General features: G+C 27.3%; 3 protein-coding genes and 1 long non-coding RNA gene across 4 annotated transcripts in view; 3 read left to right on the top strand and 1 right to left on the bottom strand.

Annotated features, from left to right (window-relative positions):
• The window catches only part of LOC146723621 (uncharacterized), a 148,080-nt gene that overhangs the window by 37,034 nt on the left and 88,502 nt on the right, over positions 1-22,544 (bottom strand). The gene's annotated exons all lie outside the window — the stretch shown is intronic.
• Positions 504-9,430, top strand: LOC114938470 (uncharacterized). The gene is made up of 16 exons (XM_085481387.1): positions 504-1,874; positions 2,224-2,562; positions 2,800-3,061; positions 3,125-3,241; positions 3,686-3,776; positions 3,847-3,992; positions 4,240-4,372; positions 7,043-7,162; positions 7,264-7,381; positions 7,639-7,903; positions 7,967-8,150; positions 8,348-8,379; positions 8,539-8,629; positions 8,698-8,843; positions 9,080-9,212; positions 9,317-9,430. Exons 2-16 carry the CDS (start codon positions 2,454-2,456, stop codon positions 9,368-9,370), a joined length of 2,001 nt encoding a protein of 666 aa, XP_085337513.1. The 5' UTR covers positions 504-1,874; positions 2,224-2,453; the 3' UTR covers positions 9,371-9,430.
• LOC114938476 (uncharacterized) lies at positions 10,487-13,961 on the top strand. Its single transcript, XM_085481409.1, has 8 exons — positions 10,487-10,923; positions 11,731-11,848; positions 12,191-12,452; positions 12,526-12,642; positions 13,128-13,218; positions 13,288-13,424; positions 13,665-13,797; positions 13,877-13,961. The coding sequence occupies exons 1-8, from the start codon at positions 10,780-10,782 to the stop codon at positions 13,928-13,930; spliced, it is 1,056 nt and encodes a 351-aa protein (XP_085337535.1). The 5' UTR covers positions 10,487-10,779; the 3' UTR covers positions 13,931-13,961.
• On the top strand, positions 17,259-19,023 carry LOC114938479 (uncharacterized). Its single transcript, XM_085481404.1, has 6 exons — positions 17,259-17,383; positions 17,442-17,558; positions 17,870-17,960; positions 18,091-18,233; positions 18,543-18,675; positions 18,749-19,023. Exons 1-6 carry the CDS (start codon positions 17,316-17,318, stop codon positions 18,797-18,799), a joined length of 603 nt encoding a protein of 200 aa, XP_085337530.1. The 5' UTR covers positions 17,259-17,315; the 3' UTR covers positions 18,800-19,023.

Raw genomic sequence — 22,544 nt, 5'->3', positions numbered from 1 at the left:
AGACAATTTTTTTTCAACAAAATGCCGAAGCACTAATAATTTTCGAGTTATGAGCGATTGAAAATAAAAAGTTTTTCGCAAACTAACAAAAGCTTTGTGAAAATAAAATCACATTCCTTAATTAATTTTACGTAGAATTTATTTTAATAGAATTTTAATTTACGACTTAATTATGAAGATACATAATGGCAAAAATTGGAAGCATGCAAAAAAATGAACTTCCTTGACATTTTTGCTGAGGAAACATCGTCTTCAATTGATCTCAGGAATCTGCCATTAACAAGTTTATTACTAGATGTGGGACATCCTGTATATATGTGTGTATAATGTGTGTATATGTGTGTATATGTATATATAATTGTCTTTCAAACCTTGATATTACACAAACAATGTTAATAAATAAACACATCTTTCAAAAAATAGAAACCTAATCGAATTTAAAAAGAACATATTGATAATAATAAATCCAACTTTGAAATTATTTTAATCATGGCATATGAAATAATAACAAGAACAAAATACAATCATTTCATGATGAACTATTGTGTAATTTAATATTCTTTTTATTTTATATTTCTGGTCATTTTATTTTCTTATTCGTTTTATTTTCATATTATTCAAGTAAATTGTCTATACTGATGCAGATTTGCCACTTTTATATTCAACTTAATTGACACTGTAGGAAATCAATACATTGTTAAACTTGTATATGTTAATGCAATAGTTAATTTTGTAGTTAAATTTGATCAACACAATCTTTTGATAGATAACAAGGGTCTCTACACATTTCATAGGGTACGTGCCGCCATGTATATGCATCAAGAATAAAGTTACGCGCGTGTTGCGCGCGGTCTTGCGTGCGTGTGCGCGTGTGTCCATGACAGTATAGACATTATCTCTTGTACACATTTTTTAATTGTTTTTAATGAAACAGTACAATTAAAAATGCTCTCGCACGAATATAAATATCAAATCAAAATAAAAAAATAACACTAACAATAAGTAAGAGCCAAATACACGTCAAACTCAAACACCTTTTAATTAATTGTAAGGCATAAGATGTGTTTGAGCATACATTAAAACTTATTTTTTTCAGAATAATTTATATTATTGAATTAAAATTTAGAATTTAACATTTTTTATCATTTGTTGTGCAATATTTTAATTTATGCTGGTAATTTTTGATATTATAATATATGATTAAATAATCCTGTCACCTTGTTCTAAAGAAGAAATACTTTGTCGACTAATTGTAAGAAAAATACATTTAAACTATGTTAGTGTACAAAAATCATAATCACTTTCATAGCAATGGACAAAGTTTGGCACGCATAGGCACTACTTGAAATAGCAAAGTAATGTTATAAATATACATGCATTACACGCATAATTCAATATGAAATGAGTAAGTACTACTTCCCATGATGCATCGACAAGAACTGAATTCTTTACTGAAAACAAATTATGATTGCGTTTGCGCAAGACAATTTTCAGTTTTATAAATTTTAAAGAGACATTTTCTCAATTATATATTTAGGTAATTGCAGCTAATTTGCTTTTGCCTATATTATAAATGTATTATCTCTCACTTAGAGAGCTATAGCTTCCACTTTAGTATAACTGTGTGTTTAGTATAACAACTATAATATCGATTATTATAATTTAGGAGCAATTTTGAAGAAAATAATACTAGAATGTAAAGATCTATACCATTTGTGTCGCAGCTCTTGTACAAAATGTACGCGACAGAAGAATACGAGATTAATCGAATGCTTCTTGAAATACTTGGCTTATGGCCTTATCAACAATCGTATTTCGCGGAGATACGAAAAGTGTTTTTTGTCAGTACTCTGTCGGCATTTATTATTGTCCAGGTATACCAAGCATTTATAATTTTTATAGAAATGATTAAAAAGGTGACATTTAAATACACATTTTAATGAATAAACTTAATGATGCGAGTAAAGCATGTAAAAATAAGATTTTTTACACAATATTTTACACATCTAAATTTAAAAAAATTTTCTAAAAAATATAAAAGATACTTATTATAATATATACCTAATTCTAAAAATTTTATTAATAATTTTATATCATGAGTTATGTAAATTAATTTATATAATTTGGATTGATTTTTTAATAAAATATATTTTAACGAACGTTAAACATTTTAGTAATAAATGAAAGTGATTTATTTTTATATGACTTAAATATTGTTTTTAGTTATTAGCATTCACCACAACGCAATACAGTACGAACCTTCTCCTCAAGATTCTCTCACTTACCTTGCCTATTCTTTTCTGCATAGCTAAATATTACATTTTCATTATACAAGCAGACGCTGTAAGTCTAATTAAAACAATCTTTTTCAACATATAATTGATACAATAAAATGCATTTTTATCATAGACGATATGATATAATTAAAAAAAAGGAATTAGCAGGTGAAGCAAATGCTGGAGCGAATCCAAGATAACTGGAGAATGTTGAAAAATAAATTGGAAGTTGATATTGTAGAAAAACATTCTTATATCGCGAGATTTCTTACAATCATCTTGATGGGTAAGAGTAGTGTATTTGTGCGTTATATATATATATATAGTGATACATAGTTTGTAACAAAGGTGATATCAATATATGTGTGCAATATATATATCATTTTTTTTTATATAACATTTTTGGAATATTTGTCATTAACAAGATAAATGATGTTTAAATTTATCTTCAATATGTTGTTTGAATTTTGAACATTATTTAAATATAAATTATAGACTTAAATATAAATTAGGTTTTTCTCAGGCTTCTGCTGTTTTGGATTAATCATGTACACATTAATGCAATTTTTTCCGATAATTCTTGATATCGTTATACCGTTAAATGAATCACGTTTACGTCGCTCTATTTTCATCACAGAATATTTTATCAACCAAGAAAAATATATGTATGCTATATTGTTACATTATATACTAGCCCTAATTATAGCAATAGCCGCATTGGGTAGCGTTACTTTGATAATAATAACGTATGCCCTGCACATAAGTGCACTACTTAATATCGCAAGGTACTGTCGATTGCGCTTGTCTCTGTTTTTGAAATTAAAATATACCTAAATAGATTTATACAGCTATCGTATGGAGAACGCGATTGAATGGAGTATATTAGCGATATCTAGTCCTACAAGAGAGTATCTCCTTTGCCAAAGGATTATACATGCTGTTACTTTGCATCGAAGGACCAGCGAGTCTGTATTGAATTTTTTTTATTGTTATACAACTTTTGCATTTTATATTCGGTATTTGTTATTTATTAAAAGCAGCTGATTTATTTTGAAATACTATATTATTATCACACGTTTAATACTACAAATGGTGATTTATATATTTTTGTCTTAAGTAAACCAACAAATAAAATTTGATGAACATTAATTTAAAATTAAGTACATTAAGAGTTGGGAGTGCATTAAACAGATATATACTTTATTGTAAGAATTGATGAATATATACAGATTATTAAGAACACAATATTTATTGAAAATATGTGAAATGAAACAATTCACCGTGAAGATTAAACGTGAGATTATAATCACGTTTTTATTTATCACATTGGAGCACAAATTATTGAACATATCGAAGTTTGCGCCTATCTATTGATAACATCCATTTTAATACTTAATATCTTATTAAAGGTTTATTAAATTTTTTCAATCTAAATTTATGGTATTTTTCGCTGTTTTGATCATAATTGGTGTCAGCTCTTTAAGTTTAAATCTCTTTCAAGTAAGCAGTATCCTTCCTTATCAGAACTTTGCTTGATTGACTTCTGTACAAAAATTGCATTTTGTCGTAGTTTCTTCGATTGATAAAAATGAATAAGAATATCATAGAGTCAATGTTGCATGGTGCGTTGATTTTTATTCATTTGGCTTATATGTTCCTCATTAATTATGTGGGACAAATATTAATAGATCGTGGAAAAATGCTGTTCAAAGCAACGTAAGTATCATATTTTATAATACTTTTAGAATTATAGCTATTTCTTCAGATTATATGACTATATACTATATATTGAGTATATATACATATATTGAGTCTTTTATATAGATCTCTTAAATATGATTTAATTTAAATATACTTTTAAATGTGCAGTTAATTTAACGTTATTTATATCGCAAAAACGTTTACAATACTTTTTTTTGCTAGTTTAAAAATTTTATTTTACTTCAGTATTTAAAAATTCTAGTTATAATGGAATGTGGTATGCAGCACCGTTACATACGCAAAAATTGTTATTATTTATAATGCAGAAAGCAACGGTAAACATGCATGTAGGATACGGTAACACATTCATTGCTTCCTTGGAAGGTTTTGCTACGGTAAAATTAAGTTTTTTAAGAACAAAATACATTAACAAAATAATTAACAAAATATATACAATCAAGAAAGATTCAACAAGAACTTTAGTGTATTTGTCTTTTCAGCTTGTAAATGCTGCAGTATCCTATTTCACAGTAATTTATTCTACGGGACAAAAAAACGAAAATAACTAGGGAAGAAAATCTATTATTTATCGGATAGATTTTCGAATTAATATAATCGTGCGAAACAACTGTACATATAAATTATAAAATTATAGAATTATATGTATAATATTATTTTATATATTATATATGTATACAGGATGTCCCAGAACTAGCAGTAAACCTGTTAATGGCAGATTCTTGGAATCATTTGGAGACAATTTTTTCTCAACAAAATGCCGAAGCACCAATAATTTTCGAGTTATGAGCGATTGAAAATAAAAAGTTTTTCGCAAACTAACAAAAGCTTTGTGAAAATAAAATCACATTCCTTAATTAATTTTAAGTAGAATTTATTTTAATAGAATTTTAATTTACGACTTAATTACGAAGATACATAATGGCAAAAATTGGAAGCATGCAAAAAAATGAACTTCCTTGACATTTTTGCTGAGGAAACATTGTCTCCAAATAATCTCAGGAATCTGCCATTAACAGGTTTATTACTAGTTGTGGGACATCCTGTATATATGTGTGTGTATATATGTGTGTATATACATATATATATGTATATATATATATATATATATATATATATATATATAAAATATTGTTACATATATACATATATATTCTTATATATAATTGTCTTTCAAACCTTGATATTACACAAACAATGTTAATAAATAAACACATCTTTCAAGGTATAGAAACCTAATCGAATTTAAAAAGAACATATTGATAATAATAAATCCAACTTTGAAATTATTTTAATCATGGAATATGAAATAATAACAAAAACTAAATACAATCATTTCATGATGAATTATTGTGTAATTTAATAACCTTTTTATTTTATATATCTTATCATTTTATTTTATTATTCGTTTTATTTTTACATTATTCAAGTTAATTGCGTATACTGATGCATATTTGCCATTATTATATTCAACTTAATTGACACGATAGGAAGGCAATACATTGTTAAATTTGTATATGTTAATGCAATAGTTAATTTCGTAGTTAAATTTGATCAACACAATCTTTTGATAGATAACAAGGGTCTCTATACATATCATAGAGTACGTGCCGCCATGTATATGCATCAAGAATAAAGTTAAACCAATTATCTCTCAATGAGGATGCGTACGCGCGTGTTGTGTGCAGTCTTGCGTGCGTGTGCGCGTATGTCTGTGACAATATAGACATTATTTCTTGAATAAATTTTTTAATTGCTTTTGATAAAATAGTACAATTAAAAACGCTTTTGCACGAATATAAATATCAGATCAAAATAAAAAATGACACTAATAATAAGTAAGAGCCAAATACATGTTAGGTTCAAACAGCTTTTAATTAATTGTAAGGCATAAGATGTGTTTGATCATAAATTAAAACTCATTATTTTCAGAATAATTTGTATTATTGAATCAAAATATAGAAATTAATGTTTAATATTTTGTAACATTTGTTGAGTAATATTTTAATCTATGTTGGTAATTTTTGATATAATACGATTGAATAATCCTGTTAACTTGTGAAGAAAAAATATTTTGTTAACTAAATTGTAAGAAAAATACATTTAAACTATGTTAGTGCATACTCATAACCACTTTCCTAGCAGTGAACAATGTTTGGCACGCATAGGCACTACTTGAAATAGCAAAGTAATGTCATAAATGTGCATGCGTTACACGTATAATTCAATACAAAATGAGTAAGTAACACTTCCCATGATGCATCGACAAGAACTGAAATTCTTTTTTACTGAGGAATAATTATGATCGCGTTTGCGCAAAACACTTTTCAATTTTATAAATTTAAAGAGATGTGTTCTCAATTATATATTTAAGTAATTTCGGTTAATTTGCTTCCGCCTATATCATGAATGCATTATCTCTCACTTAGAAAGCTATAGCTACCACTTTAGTATAATTATGTTTAGTATAACATCTCTAATATCGATTATTATAATTTAGGAGCAATTTTAAAGAAAATAATACTAGAATGTAAAGATCTATGTCATTTGTGTCGTAGTTCTTGTACAAAATGTTTGCGACAGAAGAATACGAGATTAATCGAATGCTTCTTGAAACACTTGGCTTATGGCCTTATCAACAATCGTATTTCGCGGAGATACGAAAAGTGGTTTTTCTCAGCTCTCTGTCGGCATTTATTATTGTCCAGGTATACCAAGCATTTATAATTTTTATAGAAATGATTAAAATGTGACGTTTATTAAATATTTTAATGAATAAATTAATGATGCGAGTATAACATGTAAAAATAAGATTTTTTACACAATATTTTACACACCTAAATAAAAAAAAATTTTCTAAAAAATATAAAAGATACTTATTATAATATATACCTAATTCTGAAAATTTTATTATAGATTTTATATCATGAGTTATGTAAATTAATTTATATGATTTGGATTTATTTTTTAATAAAATATATTTTAACGAATGTAAAACATGTTTACAAAAGTGATTTATTTTTATATGACTTAAATATTGTTTTTAGTTATTAGCATTCATCACAATGCAATACAGTACGAACCTTCTCCTCAAGATTCTCTCACTTACCTTGCCTATTCTTTTCTGCATTACTAAATATTGTCTTTTTATTATACAAGCAGACGGTGTAAGTTCAATTGAAACAATCATTTCCAACATATAATTGATACAATAAAATGCATTTTAATCATAGACGATATGATATAATTAAAAAAAAGGAATTAGCAGGTGAAGCAAATGCTGGAGCGAATGCAAGAGAACTGGAAAATGTTGAAAGATGATGTGGAAGTTGATATTGTAGAAAAAGATTCTTATATCGCGAGAATTGTTACAATGATCTTGATAGGTAAGAATAGTAGTGTATTTGTGCGTTATATATGTAGTGATATATAGTTTGTAACAAAGATGATATCAATATATGTATGCAGCATATATATATATATATATATATATATATATATATATATCATTTTTTATATAACATTTTTGGATTATTTGTAATTAACAAGACAAATTATGTTTTTATCTTCAATATGTTGTTTGAATTTTGAACATTATTTAGATATAAATTATAGACTTAAATATAAATTAGGTTTTTCTCAGGCTTTTGCGGTATTGGATTAATCATATACATATTATTGCAATTTATTCCGCCAATTCTTGATATCGTTATACCGTTAAACGAATCATCACATTTACGTCGCCCTATTTTCGTCACAGAATATTTTATCGACCAAGAAAAATATATGTATGCTATATTGTTACATTATATATTAACCCTAATTATAGCAATAGCTGCATTGGGTAGCGTTACTTTGATAATAATAACGTATGCCCTGCACATGAGTGCACTACTTACTATCGCAAGGTACTGTTAATTTTGCTTGTCTTTATTTTTGAAACTGAAATATGCCTAAATAGATTTATATAGCTATCGTATGGAGAACGCGATTGAATGGAGTATATTAGCGAACTCTAGTCCTACAAGAGAGTATCTCCTTTGCCAAAGGATTATACAGGCTGTTATTTTGCATCGAAGGACCAGCGAGTCTGTATTGAATTTTTTTTATTGTTATACAACTTTTGCATTTTATACTTGGTATTTGTTATTTATTAAAAGCGGTTGATTTATTTTGAAATATTATATTATTATCACACGTTTAATACTACAAATGGTGATTTATATATTTTTGTCTTAAGTAAACCAACAAATAAAATTTGATGAACATTAATTTAAAATTAAGTACATTAAGAGTTGGGAATGCATTAAACAGATATATACTTTATTGTAAGAATTGATGAATATATACAGATTATTAAGAACACAATATTTATTGAAAATACGTGAAATGAAACATTCACCGTGAAGATTAAACGTGAGATTATAATCACGTTTTTATTTATCACACATACATACATTGGAGCACAAATTATTGAACATATCGAAGTTTGCGCCTATCTATTGATAACATAACAATTCTAATACTTAATATCTTATTAAAGGTGTGTTAATTTTTTTCAATCTAATTTTATGACATTCTTCGCTCTTTTGGTCGTAATTGGTGTTAGCTCTTTAAGTTTAAATCTTTTTCAAGTAAGCAATACCTTTTCTTTCTACATTGATGCTTAATTGATTTCTGTTTAAGTAGCATTTTGTCGTAGTTTCTTCGATTGATAAAAACGAATAAGAATATCTTAGATTCATTGTTGCATGGTGCGATGATTTTTATTCATGTGGCTTATATGTTCCTCGTTAATTATGTGGGACAAATATTAATAGATCGTGGAAAAATGCTGTTCAAAGGAACGTAAGTATCATATTTTATAATACTTTTAGAATTATAGCTATTTCTTCAGATTATATGACTATATATATATTGAGTCTCGCAAATAGATCTCTTAAATATGATTTAAATTGATAGTTGATTTAAATATATTTTTAAATGAGCAGTTAATTTAACATTAATTATATCGCAAAAACGTTTACAATACTTTTTTTGCTAGTTTAAAACTTTTATTTTACTTGAATATTTAAAAATTCTAGTTATAATGGAATGTGGTATGCAGCACCATTACATACGCAAAAATTGGTATTATTTGTAATGCAGAATGCATCGTTCAGTATCCATGTAGGATATGGTAACACACTTATTTGTTCCTTGGAAGGTTTTGCTTCGGTAAAATTAAGTTTTTTTAAGGACAAAATATTATACATATAATTAACAAAATACATTGAATTAGCGAAGATTCAACAAGAACTTTAGTGTATTTGTCTTTTCAGCTTGTAAATGCTGCAGTATCCTACTTCACAGTGATTTATTCTACGGGACTATAACGCAAATATAACTAGGATAGATAATTTATTATTTATTAGATGAATGTTTAAATTAACATACTCATGCTAAATAAGTGTATATATGTATACATGCATATACATTACAAAATTGGAATTTAATATTGTATACAATATATACTTATATTCTTTTAGTCTTACATTGCAAGTCAATGTTAATAAATACACATCTTCAAAGGGATAAAAGCTCACTCGAATTGAGAAGAACATATCGATAATGATACATCCAACTTCAAAATGGTTTTTTTTAATCACAGATGAGTTATCAAATAATAATAACATGAACGAAATACATTTAATTAATAAGTTGTTACATATACATATAATTTAATAATTGTTTTTAGTCATATATTTTTCAAAATTTTATTTTATTATTTTTTTTATTTTTATGTTATCCATCTAATTGCAAATATTGATGTTGATTTGCCGTTTTTGTGTAGTTTAATAGAAATAGGAATGCAATGAGATCTTGAACTTGCATGTACACACTTGTCACAATAGATTTATTTTGTTATTAAACTCGATCAACACAGTCTTTGATGAATAAGAAAAAGTCTTTTCTTTCATATAGCATACGTGCCGCTATGTATGTGTATCAAGTATGAAATTTAGAGTATTATATTATCTCTTAATGTGACAAAAAAATTTTCCAGCAATTTAAATAAATGCCATCGAGAAAAATTAATTACTGTCAAAGCAAAGTGTCACGCATTATCACTTATCTACAGTCCTACGGTTGTATTAAAAAAAATTGAAAGTTTCATAAAAATTAAGCATCTGTTTTTGCTATATTAAATACCGTATCTTGCATTCGTATCGATGATAAACATTGTCTAATAATACAAAATATGTATTAAAGAAAAGAAATTATTTTTTGCGTCAATATTTTATATTTACCTGAAATAATATTCGTATACCGAATCGCACATTTTACACTTTGTTATAACGGTAAAACTTTTTATTTTATAAATAATTTTTAATATTTTTTAATTAATACACTTATACATGTTAAATGGATGAGTGTAAACTCATTATTTTTGAAAAAATGTTTTCTTTTATTTTTTTAAATACAATCCACATTGTATAGATACAAAGTGTATGAATGAGTAATGCTTCTTGCAATGTACTGAAAGATACTGAACGTTTTTCCTAAAAAAATAGTCATAGGTACGTATTAAAAATGTATATTGCTCTCACAAATTGAGATAATATGGAGTAATTCACTTCCATCTATATATCATGAATAAATTACTCTCAATTGGTGAATATACCCGTCTTTACACTAACTACTAACGCGCGAAAATATCGATTGTTGGAAATTGTTAGAGAATTTTAAAAGAAATAATTCGAGAATTAGGTTTGCCTCACAGTTATATCGCAATTCGCGTAAAATGCAGGCGACAGAAGAACGCTATTACAAAATCAATCAAATAGTCCTTATGGTGCTTGGTATATGGCCTTATCAGCAATCATATTTCACGCAAATACAAAAAGCATTCTTTGCCAGTGTTCTTTTAACATTTATTCTTGTCCAGGTATATATGTGTACTGATCAAAATATCCGATTTTAGATCATTAAAAAAATTAACTTATTTATATTTAATAAACATTATTAAAATTATATTTATAGTTTATTCATAAAATCATATTTATAAAATCACTGCTGGGAGAAATTAACTGAGTGTGTGTTAATTGAGAAAAAAATCTATTTTTTAATAGATCTAGATTTTGAATTAAATCAGTTTTTTCTTATCTAACAATAAGGTCGAACATTTTTTAACATTTTCAACTCTCGTACTGTTAAATTACTTTTATAGTCATATTTACACATAGCGATGTATCTTAACGTGCATTGAGGTAAACATATCTTTCTTCATGTTTTTTAATCTGCTAATATATCTGCTGTGTTATGTATTAATAATAATTATAATATACAACTTTATGTAAGAGCCTTTTATAAAGGTTTTTTTAGCTTGGATTGTATCTTTCTTGTCTTTTATAATACATATTTAAAATAAGTTTTATCTTATACAAATTGTTTCGGTATTACGTCAAAATAATTTACGATCATACTTATTCTATATACTAGATTGTAATTAATACTAAAGATATTATTTTTTCTCAAGTTGCTAGTGTTCGTTACAACGCAGTGCAATGCATATCTTCTCCTCAAGATTTTGTCGATAGTCTTTCCTTTTCTTTTCGTTACTATAAAATATTGTCTTTTTATTATTCAAGCGGATAGTGTAAGTCTAACAGAATAGATCATTTATTCAAATGTATAACGTTTATAAAATAAATTGTCTTTTAACTATTGATAAAGGAGAAAATGGAATAAATAGGTAAAACAAATGCTGGATCGTATTCGAGATGATTGGAAGTCATTGAAAGATAAAGTGGAAATTGACATCATAAAAAAATACGCTCACAGCATATGGTTTTCTTCAATAATTTCAATAGGTAAAAATATGAAATACAGATTCTATAATATGCATACATACATACACACATATATATATATATATATATATATATATATATATATATATATATACATACATATAAGATTAGCAAAATAAATGTAGAATATGTTATATGTGTGTATGTATATATATATATATACTTTATATTTTCTACACACACACATACACTATATATGTAACAAATTTATTTTGCTAATCTTTTTTACTAATGTAACAAATCATTCGGATTGACAGTAAAAGTGAAGGCAGGGAATGTATTTAAAATTCTTCTGTATAAACTTTCCGTAATTGAATTTAAATTAGATCTAACAATTTTCAGTGGTTCTTTGTGCCTGTTCACTTATATTATTTACACTTCAATGTTTGCCATTAATCCTTGATGTTATATTGCCATTAAACGAATCACGATCCTTTCAACTTATTGTGATTACGGAATATTTTATCAATCAAGACAAATATATTTATATTATATTGTTTCACGAGGCATTAGCATGTTTCGTAGCAGAGATCACATTGTGTGGTACGTTAATAACAATGATGACGTTTATCTGGCATTCATGTGCACTATTTAAAATTGCATGGTAAGTGCAATTACTATTTGAATAGTCTCAAAATCAGAAATATACTTTAATAAAAATTAATTAATTAATACAGTTATCGAATGGAAAATGCTATCGAGAAAAGTGCGTTAACGATTCCAATTTTTGAAAGACAGTATCTATTTTATCAGAGGATTATACATGCAGTTTTTATTCATCGAAAGGCAATCGAGTCAGTATATTTTTACATTTTTATTACAATTTCTTTTTGCATCTTATCTTTCTACTTCTTAAAAATGGATCTTTATTTATTAAAAAAACCCTTATCTCTATCGTATATTTTTGTATTACTAATCGCATATCTTTGATATATCTATGAAAATAAAATTCTAAATAAAAATCGAATTGAAATTTAAAATCAAGCAAAAACACAAAAATTACATGTATATTATAAGTACTTATTTGAATATTTATAATTTTTATAATTTGACTTATAATTTCTTTTCACACAAGCTTGACAACATAATATATCTTAATAAAATGTAAAATCTCAGGCAGTTTGTTGGTATTAAATAAATATACGGTTAAATTACATTACATATAGTGCTTATATAGAGATACATTAATTATTGTTACTGAATAGATATATATCAAAATATAAATATACTCAATTTAATATTGATAATGTTCCAATATATTTAGTTTTTTTTGTTAAAGATTTGCCGAACTTTTTACATCTAATTTTACGGTATTATTCGCTATTCTGATCGTTGTTGGTGTCAGCTCTTTAAGTATCAATCTTTTTCAAGTAAGTGTCTTTTCTATCCTATGCTTTTGATTTTGTTCTTTAAATATGTATTTCGCAATTTTTTGACAGATAACATTAATAGACAATAGGACTGAAGATGCATATATAATCCCTCTTCTTATTGCCGTACATTTAAATTATATGTTTATTATTAATTATGGCGGACAAAAAATGACAGATTATGAAAAGGAACTGTTCAAAGTAACGTGAGTATATCGTGTATTACAGAAGTAGAATTATATTTATCCTATAATGTATTTTCATATAGACATATTGCTTTTATTTAATTTAAACTGATTGTATTATTATTCCGATACCACGCATTCCGAAATGCATAGCATTTGTGTAACCATTAATCTAACATTAAATTATATCGCATAAATTTTTCGCAATTAACTTTTTATTAATCAATAATTGGTTTTAAACTAGCATTTAAAAAATTGCAGTTATAATGGACTTTGGTATACAGCACCATTGCGTATACAAAAATTATTATTATTTATAATGCTAAAAGGATATAAAGACGTTACTTTAATATTTGGTGGCATGTATATAGTATCTTTGCAAGGTTTTGCTTCGGTAAAATTAAAATTTCTTTACAATAAAATAATCGAACTTTAATATGGATTTAATGAGCAGTTTATTATTCCATTTTCAGCTTACTAATGCGGCAATATCCTATTTCATGGTAATGCATTCTACAAAAAAATAAAATAGATATATTCTACAAGAAAATAAAATAGATAGCGAAAAAAATGTATTTATCAATTAAGTAATTTATTGAATTAACATAATCCAATATATATATGTATTATAAATGTATACATTATAAATATTTTTGAATATGGTATGTATTGAATGTGTGTGTGTATATATATATATATATATATATATATATATATATACGTATATATATGTATAATGTATACATAATATGTATGTGCATCACCAAGATATAGGTATACTATTTCTTTAATACCACTTACATGCAACACTGTTAAACAGATAATCCTTAAATAAAAAGAATTCTTAGTTGTCTAACACTATAATTTAAATACGGTTAATGAATGGGAAGTTTAAACTGCCTTGCCTATTACGATATCAATAATGAAACGGCTTATTTCACTAATAAATAATATCAAAAATAATAACAAATTATTTAAATATCCTTCTGAACAGATATTAGTGCAGTTTTGAAATTATAGTAGGTATATGAACAAAATACATGGTATTGATATCATTATTATACGTGATAGATAAGCCATGTTTGAAATATAATCATTTAATAAGTAAAATAAAAAATTGAAAGGTTCGTATAAATTCAAAAATTATTTAAAAATAAAAACGTGATAAAATACGGAAACTTATTACACATACAATTAGCGCAGCGCATTCATCGTTTCACGAATAGATACAGGGTTTGTCCGGAAAGTAATGCGTCGCATTTTTTTAAAAAAGAATTTATTGATCGCATAGGTAAAACAACTTAAAATTGTTCGAAGTATGACCCTTCTGCGTCAATACATTTTTGCCAACGCGATTTCCATGCGTCATAAGATTTCTGGAACTCCTTGACTGGGATGCTGTTCAGGGAGGCCGTCGAAGTAGCTTGTACGTTGTCAACCGACTCGAGCTGTTGTCCTTTGAGCCTCTTTGACTCCGGATCGTACTGAAAGACCCATGACTCATCCCCAGTGATAACGTTGTTCAGGAAATTGGGATTATCTGCACAGAGTTGCTTGAGTTCTTCACAAACTTCCACTCGGTGTTGCTTTTGCGCATCGGTCAACACTCTGGGCACAAGTTTTGCGCAAATCTTCCGCATGGCCAAGTCTTCCGATACAATCTCGTGAACAATCGTTTCCGGCAAGTTCAATAATTCCGACATTAAGCGAACATTCATTCGACGGTCTGAATTCAATAATTGGCGCACACGAGTCACATTGTCGTCCGTTCGCGATGTTGACGGGCGTCCTGCGCGGGCCTCGTCGGCGACCTCCTTCCGACCTTCTCTAAACATCTTGTGCCATCTGTTTGACTGCGATTTGGAAAGGCAATCGTCCCCGAAAACTTTCTTGAGCATTTCAAAAGTTTCCAGCGGCGTCTTGTCCAGCTTCACGCAAAACTTTATCGCATAGCGTTGCTCTATCGTTCTCTCCATCACAAGTTCGACGCGACCACTAAGCAGAGGTTCACAGAATAAGCCGTCCTAACCCTCCAAGCGCATGGAAACAATTGAGCGACCTACCGTTGGAAAGCTAAGGGTACCCCCCTTCCTCCCCAACCGGTCCCATCGCTCTGCGATGTATAGTCGCGTCACAAAAAAATGCGACGCATTACTTTCCGGACAAACCCTGTATGCTCAACGTAACGTTCGAAAGAAGACTGATGCATCGTTCGATATTTACACTCGCAACTGCGCATATGCGTCAAAAAATAAGAGAAAGTGATGTAAAATATGTGAATATAATGTAGAATAATTTTCTTTCGCTTCCGGAGTTAACAGAAGTTTTATACATCAATTTGGATAATTTAAATTTCCTCCCTAATAATGTACTATAGCATTGAATAATATAGATCTAACTACGACTTTTCTTCGAAATAATTTCAATGCACATTTTATCAAGTATTAGTTATTTAGCAAAAATATATCCTATTATATGGCATATTTCTTAGATAATTTAAAATAATATTAACTATATAGAGAAAGGAAGATATAAGTATTACGATATCTAAGCACTGTGCTCATTTATACTTTTTCTTTCATTTATATCGTTCTATTTGTCTTCAATGCAACATACGCGTATAATCGAAGAGCATTACTATGTTATGTTACATATACTTCTTCTTAAAGTATTTGGTATCTGGCCTCATGATAAATCGCGACTTCTACTATTGCAACGAGTGATAATTATTATTTTAAATGTAACGTTTATTTGCATGCAGGTAATAATCGATCGATTTCTATATTAATGATAATAGTCAATGACATATAACTTCTTGTTAACATCTTAAGATATTTTTTAAAAATTATCTTCTAAATTGTAAATATTATAATATGAAGTCAGCACATTAAAATCTGTTATTCATAACAATAACAATAGGATATACTTTTAATACAATTAATAATTGTATTAAAATTAATATAATTATATTCAGTTGTTAGTTTTGATTACATCGAGATATAATCTGGTTCTCTTCGTTAAAACTATGTCATTCGTTTTGCCTTTTACGATAATCGCAATACTGTATTGTTCTTTCATTTTAAAATCAAAAAATGTAAGTTTATCTGCACTAACAATAAATTTCACTTCCGAACTGAAATCTAATACTTTAACTAAATCTATAAATATTTGAATCAGATAAAGAATCTACACTATATAATTCAGGAAGACTGGAAAATAATACGAAATAAGATTGAAAGTGAGATTATACAGAAATATGCTCATTATGGTCAATTTTATGTTACCCTTATATTCTGTAAGAAAGTATTAAATTTTTAATACTGTTCTATATTTAATAGTGAAATATAAAAGTAGCAATCTTTGATAGCAATAATGTATAAGTAATGTTTAAAAAGTGCTTATTTATATATTTTATAATCTATGATATTTTTTGGACGATATAAATGCAAAAAGATAATTTATTTCTTTTATTTTCTGAAAATAAAATTTATATTACATCAGGATCACATTATATAATACAAAACTGCATTTCCATAATTATTGAAAAAATCAGTAAATTTATTTATAATTGTTTGTAGCTACTAATCCAAAGTACCATATAATCTGTCTTTTATGAAAACGAAATTGTCTTGCTCACGAAAATTCACATAATTTAAATTATTTATTATTATATATGTTCACAAAATATTTTTGTTTTATCTGTTCACATATCTTACAGTGTATACCTGTTTTGTGATAATTGCTATAATAATTATCCAATTTTATCCGATTATCTTTGATCTTATTTCGCCATTGGATGAACCACGACCATGCAAACTTATTATTGGGCTGGAATATTTTGTCCCACAAGATAAATATTTCATCACCAAAGCATTGCACGAACTCATAAGTGCAATAATATGTGGGTTAATAATGTTAACCACGGCAACGCAAATGTTAATATTTATCGTGCATTCTATCGGGATGTTTAAAATTGCTAGGTGACGATCGATTTATATCGGCGATTCGATCACGAATTAATATTAAAAATATTTGCAGTTATCGAGTAAGATATTCCCTAGAGGATAGCGTACTGTACATGTCAAATATGGAAAAAGAACGCGCAATTTACGAAAGCATAATGCAAATCGTAATTGCACACCGCAAAGCTATGAAGTTAGTAAATATATTATGTTTTTATACATTTTTTTGTAATTCATAAAATTATTTTCTGAAAAATGCAATTTATATGACTTTCTTGAACTACATAAACGCACAAATATAAATATCAAAATTAATTATGCTTTCAAAATTTACATTGAAAAAACATTTAGCTTTGCTTTATCATTTGTATTTCTTTTGCTTTTATCTATTTATAAGTCAATAATTTACAATAGTTTTGTCCATCCCCTTCCCCCCCCCCCTCTCTCTCTCTTTCTATATATATATATATGCCAGAAATAATAATTCTGTAATTTTTTTTTAAGATCCTCCGATGTTGTGATTTCAATATTTAATGTGCCAGTTAGCATAATAGCTATACTTGCAGTACTTTCGTTGAGCACGAATTTATTTAGAGTAGGTATAATTTATTTAATGATATATATATTAAATTTTGTGTGCTTTTATATATTTATATGTATACATTATCGTAAATTTACTCTATTTTGAATTCCATAAGTTATTATTTTTAATATGATAATAATAGTTTCTTGAAGCGATAAATTTAAAAGACACAGTCGATCTAGGAATATCTTTTGTTTTTATTACGATTCACTTAGTTGTGTTGTTTGCGGCCAGTTTGATCGGACAGAAAGTTATGGATTATAACAACGAGATTTTTAGGTTGATGTAAGTATTAAATATTTTTATTTATATAATAAGTGATACTATTCAATATGATAAAATGAAAAAATAATTATTTTAAGAGCTATTAAGTTTTCTAATTTTTCAAAGTAAAAATTTTGATAAATTTTTTATTTCTATGTTGCGAAAGTGAATAGAAAATGTAGCAGTTATAACTAAAAAATGCATCTACATATTTAAGTAGTACAATCCAATTCGTATTCCATACAATTTGTTTTTGTTCCCAAATAAGTTCATTTACGAAAAGTCTTTTATAAATGATGACTATTTATTAATTTTTATTTCGATTTTTAGATACTGTACGTCGTGGTATTTAATGCCTGTACCATCACAAAAACTAATTTTGTTTTTAATGCAAAAAGCTGGCAAAGAATTTGAATTAAAAATTGGTTTAATATTTGTGGGAAAGATGGAAAATTTTACCATGGTAAGGAGGACTAAAATCAGAAAAGCAACAGATTTCTGTTAATATGTGTACAATGTTAAAACTATTTTTCTAGCTTCTTAATCATGCGCTGTCATATGTCACTGTGATGTATTCTGTTCAGTAAGAAAAAGAAAAAGGACACTGTTAAAATATAAACTTCTATTTTCCCATAGATGCGCACGTAAAAAAATAAAAAAGTATTTTGCATTGACATAACACATCATTTTTTTTTTTTACCATTTTAATGCATTTTATTTAATATAGAGATTTTGCAATATAGGTATATAAAAAATAATTATATATTATTACATACATATAGAAATTAAAATTATTCATGTCAACCTAAAATACATTATTTCATTTATTCCTGTTCAATTTTCCTTTAATCATTCTTTGTTTAAAACTGAATGAATTATTATTTGTTTATGTAACACTAGTATTTGAAGATTAATTTCTTTATACATATTCATATATGAAACACACCCGCACATATACGTATGTATGTATATAAGTATAAACAAATATGTATGTATATATAAAGAAGTAAACGTATACTAATTTTTTTACAGTTATATGTAAATCTATTAAACAGATAATCCCTAGATAAAGAGAAAAGTAGATGCTTCTAGACTCGGGGGGGGGGGGGGGGGGGGTTAATAGTATAAACTTTAATATATAGTTAATGAATGAAAAGTTCGAACTTTTGTGCCTATTACGATATCGATATCGATAATGAAACGACATATTTCAGTCACGATTAAACTACATAAAAATGATACAAAATTATATAAATATCCTTATTTTATATTTTTTCTAAAATAATAGTATTTTCAAAATATATGGCATTTATATCGTTATTGTATGTGATAGATATCCCATGTATGAAATATAATCATTTAACAAGTAATTATGTAATTTGTTTATATATTTTTTTATATTACTTTTGTAATTTTTTTATTATAATCGTATATTTTTCATATTTTCTTTTTTTATTGTTGATTTAGCAATATCGAAATCAGTCTGAAAACTTAAAGAAGATTTGTAATATCCATATTGAAACTAGACCGATAAAAACATGATAAGATATAGAAACTTATTACACATACAATTAGCGCAGCGCATTCATCGTTTCACGAATAGATATGCTCAACGTAACGTTCGAAAGAAGACTGATGCATCGTTCGATATTTACACTCGCAACTGCGCATATGCGTCAAAAAATAAGAGAAAGTGATGTAAAATATGTGAATGTAATGTAGAATAATTTTCTTTCGCTTCTGGAATTAACAGAAGTTTTATACATCAATTTGGATAATTTACATTTCCCCCCTAATAATGTACTATAGCATCGAATAATATAGATCTAACTACGACTTTTCTTCGAAATAATTTCAATGCACATTTTATCAAGTATCAGTTATTTAGCAAAAATATATCCTATTATATGCCATATTTTTTAGATAATTTAAAAGAATAGGAACGATATAGAGAAGGGAAGATATAAGTATTACGATATCTAAGCACTGTGCGCATTGATACTTTGTCGTTCAGTTATATGGTTCTATTTGTCTTCAATGCAACATACGCGTATAATCGAAGAGCATTACTATATTATGTTACATATACTTCTTCTTAAAGTATTAGGTATCTGGCCTCATGATAAATCGCGACTTCTACTATTGCAACGAGTGCTAATTATTATTTTAAATGTAACGTTTATTTGCATGCAGGTAATAATCGATCGATTTTTATATTAATGATAATAGTCAATGACATATAACTTTTTGTTAACATCTCAAGATATTTTTTAAAAATTATTTTCTTAATTGTAAATATTATAATATGAAGTCAACACATTAAAATCTGTTATTCATAACAATAACAATAGGATATACTTTTAATACAATTAATAATTGTATTCCAATTAATATAATTATATTTTCAGTTGTTAGTTTTTATTACATCGAGATATAATCTGGTTCTCCTCGTTAAAACTATGTCATTCGTTTTGCCTTTTACGATAGTCGCAATACAGTATTGTTTTTTCATTTTAAAATCAAAAAATGTAAGTTTATCTGCACTAGCAATAAATTTCACTTCCGAACTGAAATCTAATACTTTAACTAAATCTATAAATATTTGAATCAGATAAAGAATCTACACTATATAATTCAGGAAGACTGGAAAATAATACGAAATAAGATTGAAAGTGAGATTATACAGAAATATGCTCATTATGGTCAATTTTATATTACCCTTATATTCTGTAAGAAAGTATTAAATTTTTAATACTGTTCTATATTTAATAGTGTAATATAGAAGTAGCAATCTTTGATAGCAATAATGTATAAGTAATGTTTAAAAAGTGCTTATTTATATATTTTATAATCTATGATATTTTTTGATCGATATAAATGCAAAAAGATAATTTATTTCTTTTATTTTCTGAAAATAAAATTTATATTACATCAGGATCACATTATATAATACAAAACTGCATTTCCATAATTATTGAAAAAATCAATAAGTTTATTTATAATTGTTTCTAGCTATTAATACAAAGTATCATATATTCTGTCTTTTATAAAAACGAAATTGTCTTGCTCACGAAAATTCACATAATTTAAATTATTTATTATTATACGAGGTGTGTTCAAAAAGTATCGCGAATTTTGAATTTCCGCGGGTTACGTATATTCGATTTTCGATTTTTTTGTGGCGTTATGTTGGTACTCATGTTTCTCATTTATGCCGACAAGTACGGCCATTTTGAATGTTCAGTTAATTTTTGACAGCTGCTTTGCTTGCACGTGTTTTGGCTCGTCTTCGATTTTTGCCTATTCCAAAAAATGGATCAAAGAATCTGTATCAAATTTTGTGTGAAAAACAAAATTAAGTGCGCGGACGCATTCCGAATGTTGACTGTGGCATATGGTGAAGCTACCTTGGACCGAAGCAACCGTTTATTGGTGGTACAAAATGTTTTCCGAGGGCCGAGAAGATGTGAACGACGAAGAGCGTGTCGGACGCCCGAGCACGTCAACAACAGACGAAAACATTGATGAAGTGAAGAAAATAGTATTGGTCAATCGTCGAATCACCGTTAGAGAAGTTGCTGAGGACCTAAACATATCGATTGGCTCGTGCCATTCGATTTTTACCAATGATTTGGGCATGACACGGGTCGCCGCGAAATTCGTACCAAAAAATCGTTGCTTGTGCGCGAATTTTTGGCCAAAAACAACACACTAATAATGCCGCAGCCACCGTATTCCCCATATCTGGCCCCCTGTGACTTTTTCTTGTTCCCGAAACTGAAGAGGCCCATGAAAGGACGACGCTACGCTACGATTGAGGAGATAAAGACGGCATCGAAGGAGGAGCTGAACAAGATCACAAAAAATGATTTTTTGAAGTGCTTCGAGGATTGGAAAACGTTGGCACAAGTGTATAATATCTGGTGGGGATTACTTTGAAGGGGACAAAATAGATATTCATGAATAAATAAATAATTTTTGAAAAAACACAAAATTCGCGATACTTTTTGAACACACCTCGTATATGTTCACAAAATATTTTTGTTTTATCTGTTCACATGTTTTACAGTGTATACTTGTTTTATGATAATTGCTGCAGTACTTATCCAATTTTATCCGATAATCTTCGATCTTATTTTGCCATTCGATGAACCACGACCATGCAAACTTATTATTGGGCTGGAATATTTTGTCCCAGAAGATAAATATTTCATCACCAAAGCATTGCACGAACTCATAACTACAATAATATGTGGGTTAATAGTATTAACCACGGCAACGCAAATGTTAATATTTATCGTGCATTCTATCGGGATGTTTAAAATTGCTAGG

This window comes from Nylanderia fulva, unplaced genomic scaffold (genome assembly GCF_048542155.1).
Source record: "Nylanderia fulva isolate GAGA-0341 unplaced genomic scaffold, ASM4854215v1 Scaffold18, whole genome shotgun sequence".
Lineage (NCBI taxonomy): Eukaryota > Metazoa > Arthropoda > Insecta > Hymenoptera > Formicidae > Nylanderia > Nylanderia fulva.
Note: the sequence above shows the minus strand (reverse complement) of the source record. Positions and strands in the feature narration are given on the sequence as shown.

Excerpts from the sequence above, each read along its gene's own strand:
- LOC114938470 (XM_085481387.1), top strand. The coding sequence starts at position 2,454 with ATGCTGGAGCGAATCCAAGATAACTGGAGAATGTTGAAAAATAAATTG. Across the intron at positions 7,163-7,263 it reads TTATTATACAAGCAGACGGT|GTGAAGCAAATGCTGGAGCG; the intron begins GTAAGTTCAATT and ends AGGAATTAGCAG. Across the intron at positions 8,380-8,538 it reads ACAATATTTATTGAAAATAC|GTGTGTTAATTTTTTTCAAT; the intron begins GTGAAATGAAAC and ends ATCTTATTAAAG.
- LOC114938476 (XM_085481409.1), top strand. The coding sequence starts at position 10,780 with ATGCAGGCGACAGAAGAACGCTATTACAAAATCAATCAAATAGTCCTT. Across the intron at positions 10,924-11,730 it reads TAACATTTATTCTTGTCCAG|GTAAAACAAATGCTGGATCG; the intron begins GTATATATGTGT and ends TGGAATAAATAG. Across the intron at positions 13,425-13,664 it reads AAGGAACTGTTCAAAGTAAC|TTATAATGGACTTTGGTATA; the intron begins GTGAGTATATCG and ends AAAAAATTGCAG.
- LOC114938479 (XM_085481404.1), top strand. The coding sequence starts at position 17,316 with ATGTTAACCACGGCAACGCAAATGTTAATATTTATCGTGCATTCTATC. Across the intron at positions 17,384-17,441 it reads GGGATGTTTAAAATTGCTAG|TTATCGAGTAAGATATTCCC; the intron begins GTGACGATCGAT and ends AAATATTTGCAG. Across the intron at positions 18,234-18,542 it reads AACGAGATTTTTAGGTTGAT|ATACTGTACGTCGTGGTATT; the intron begins GTAAGTATTAAA and ends TTCGATTTTTAG.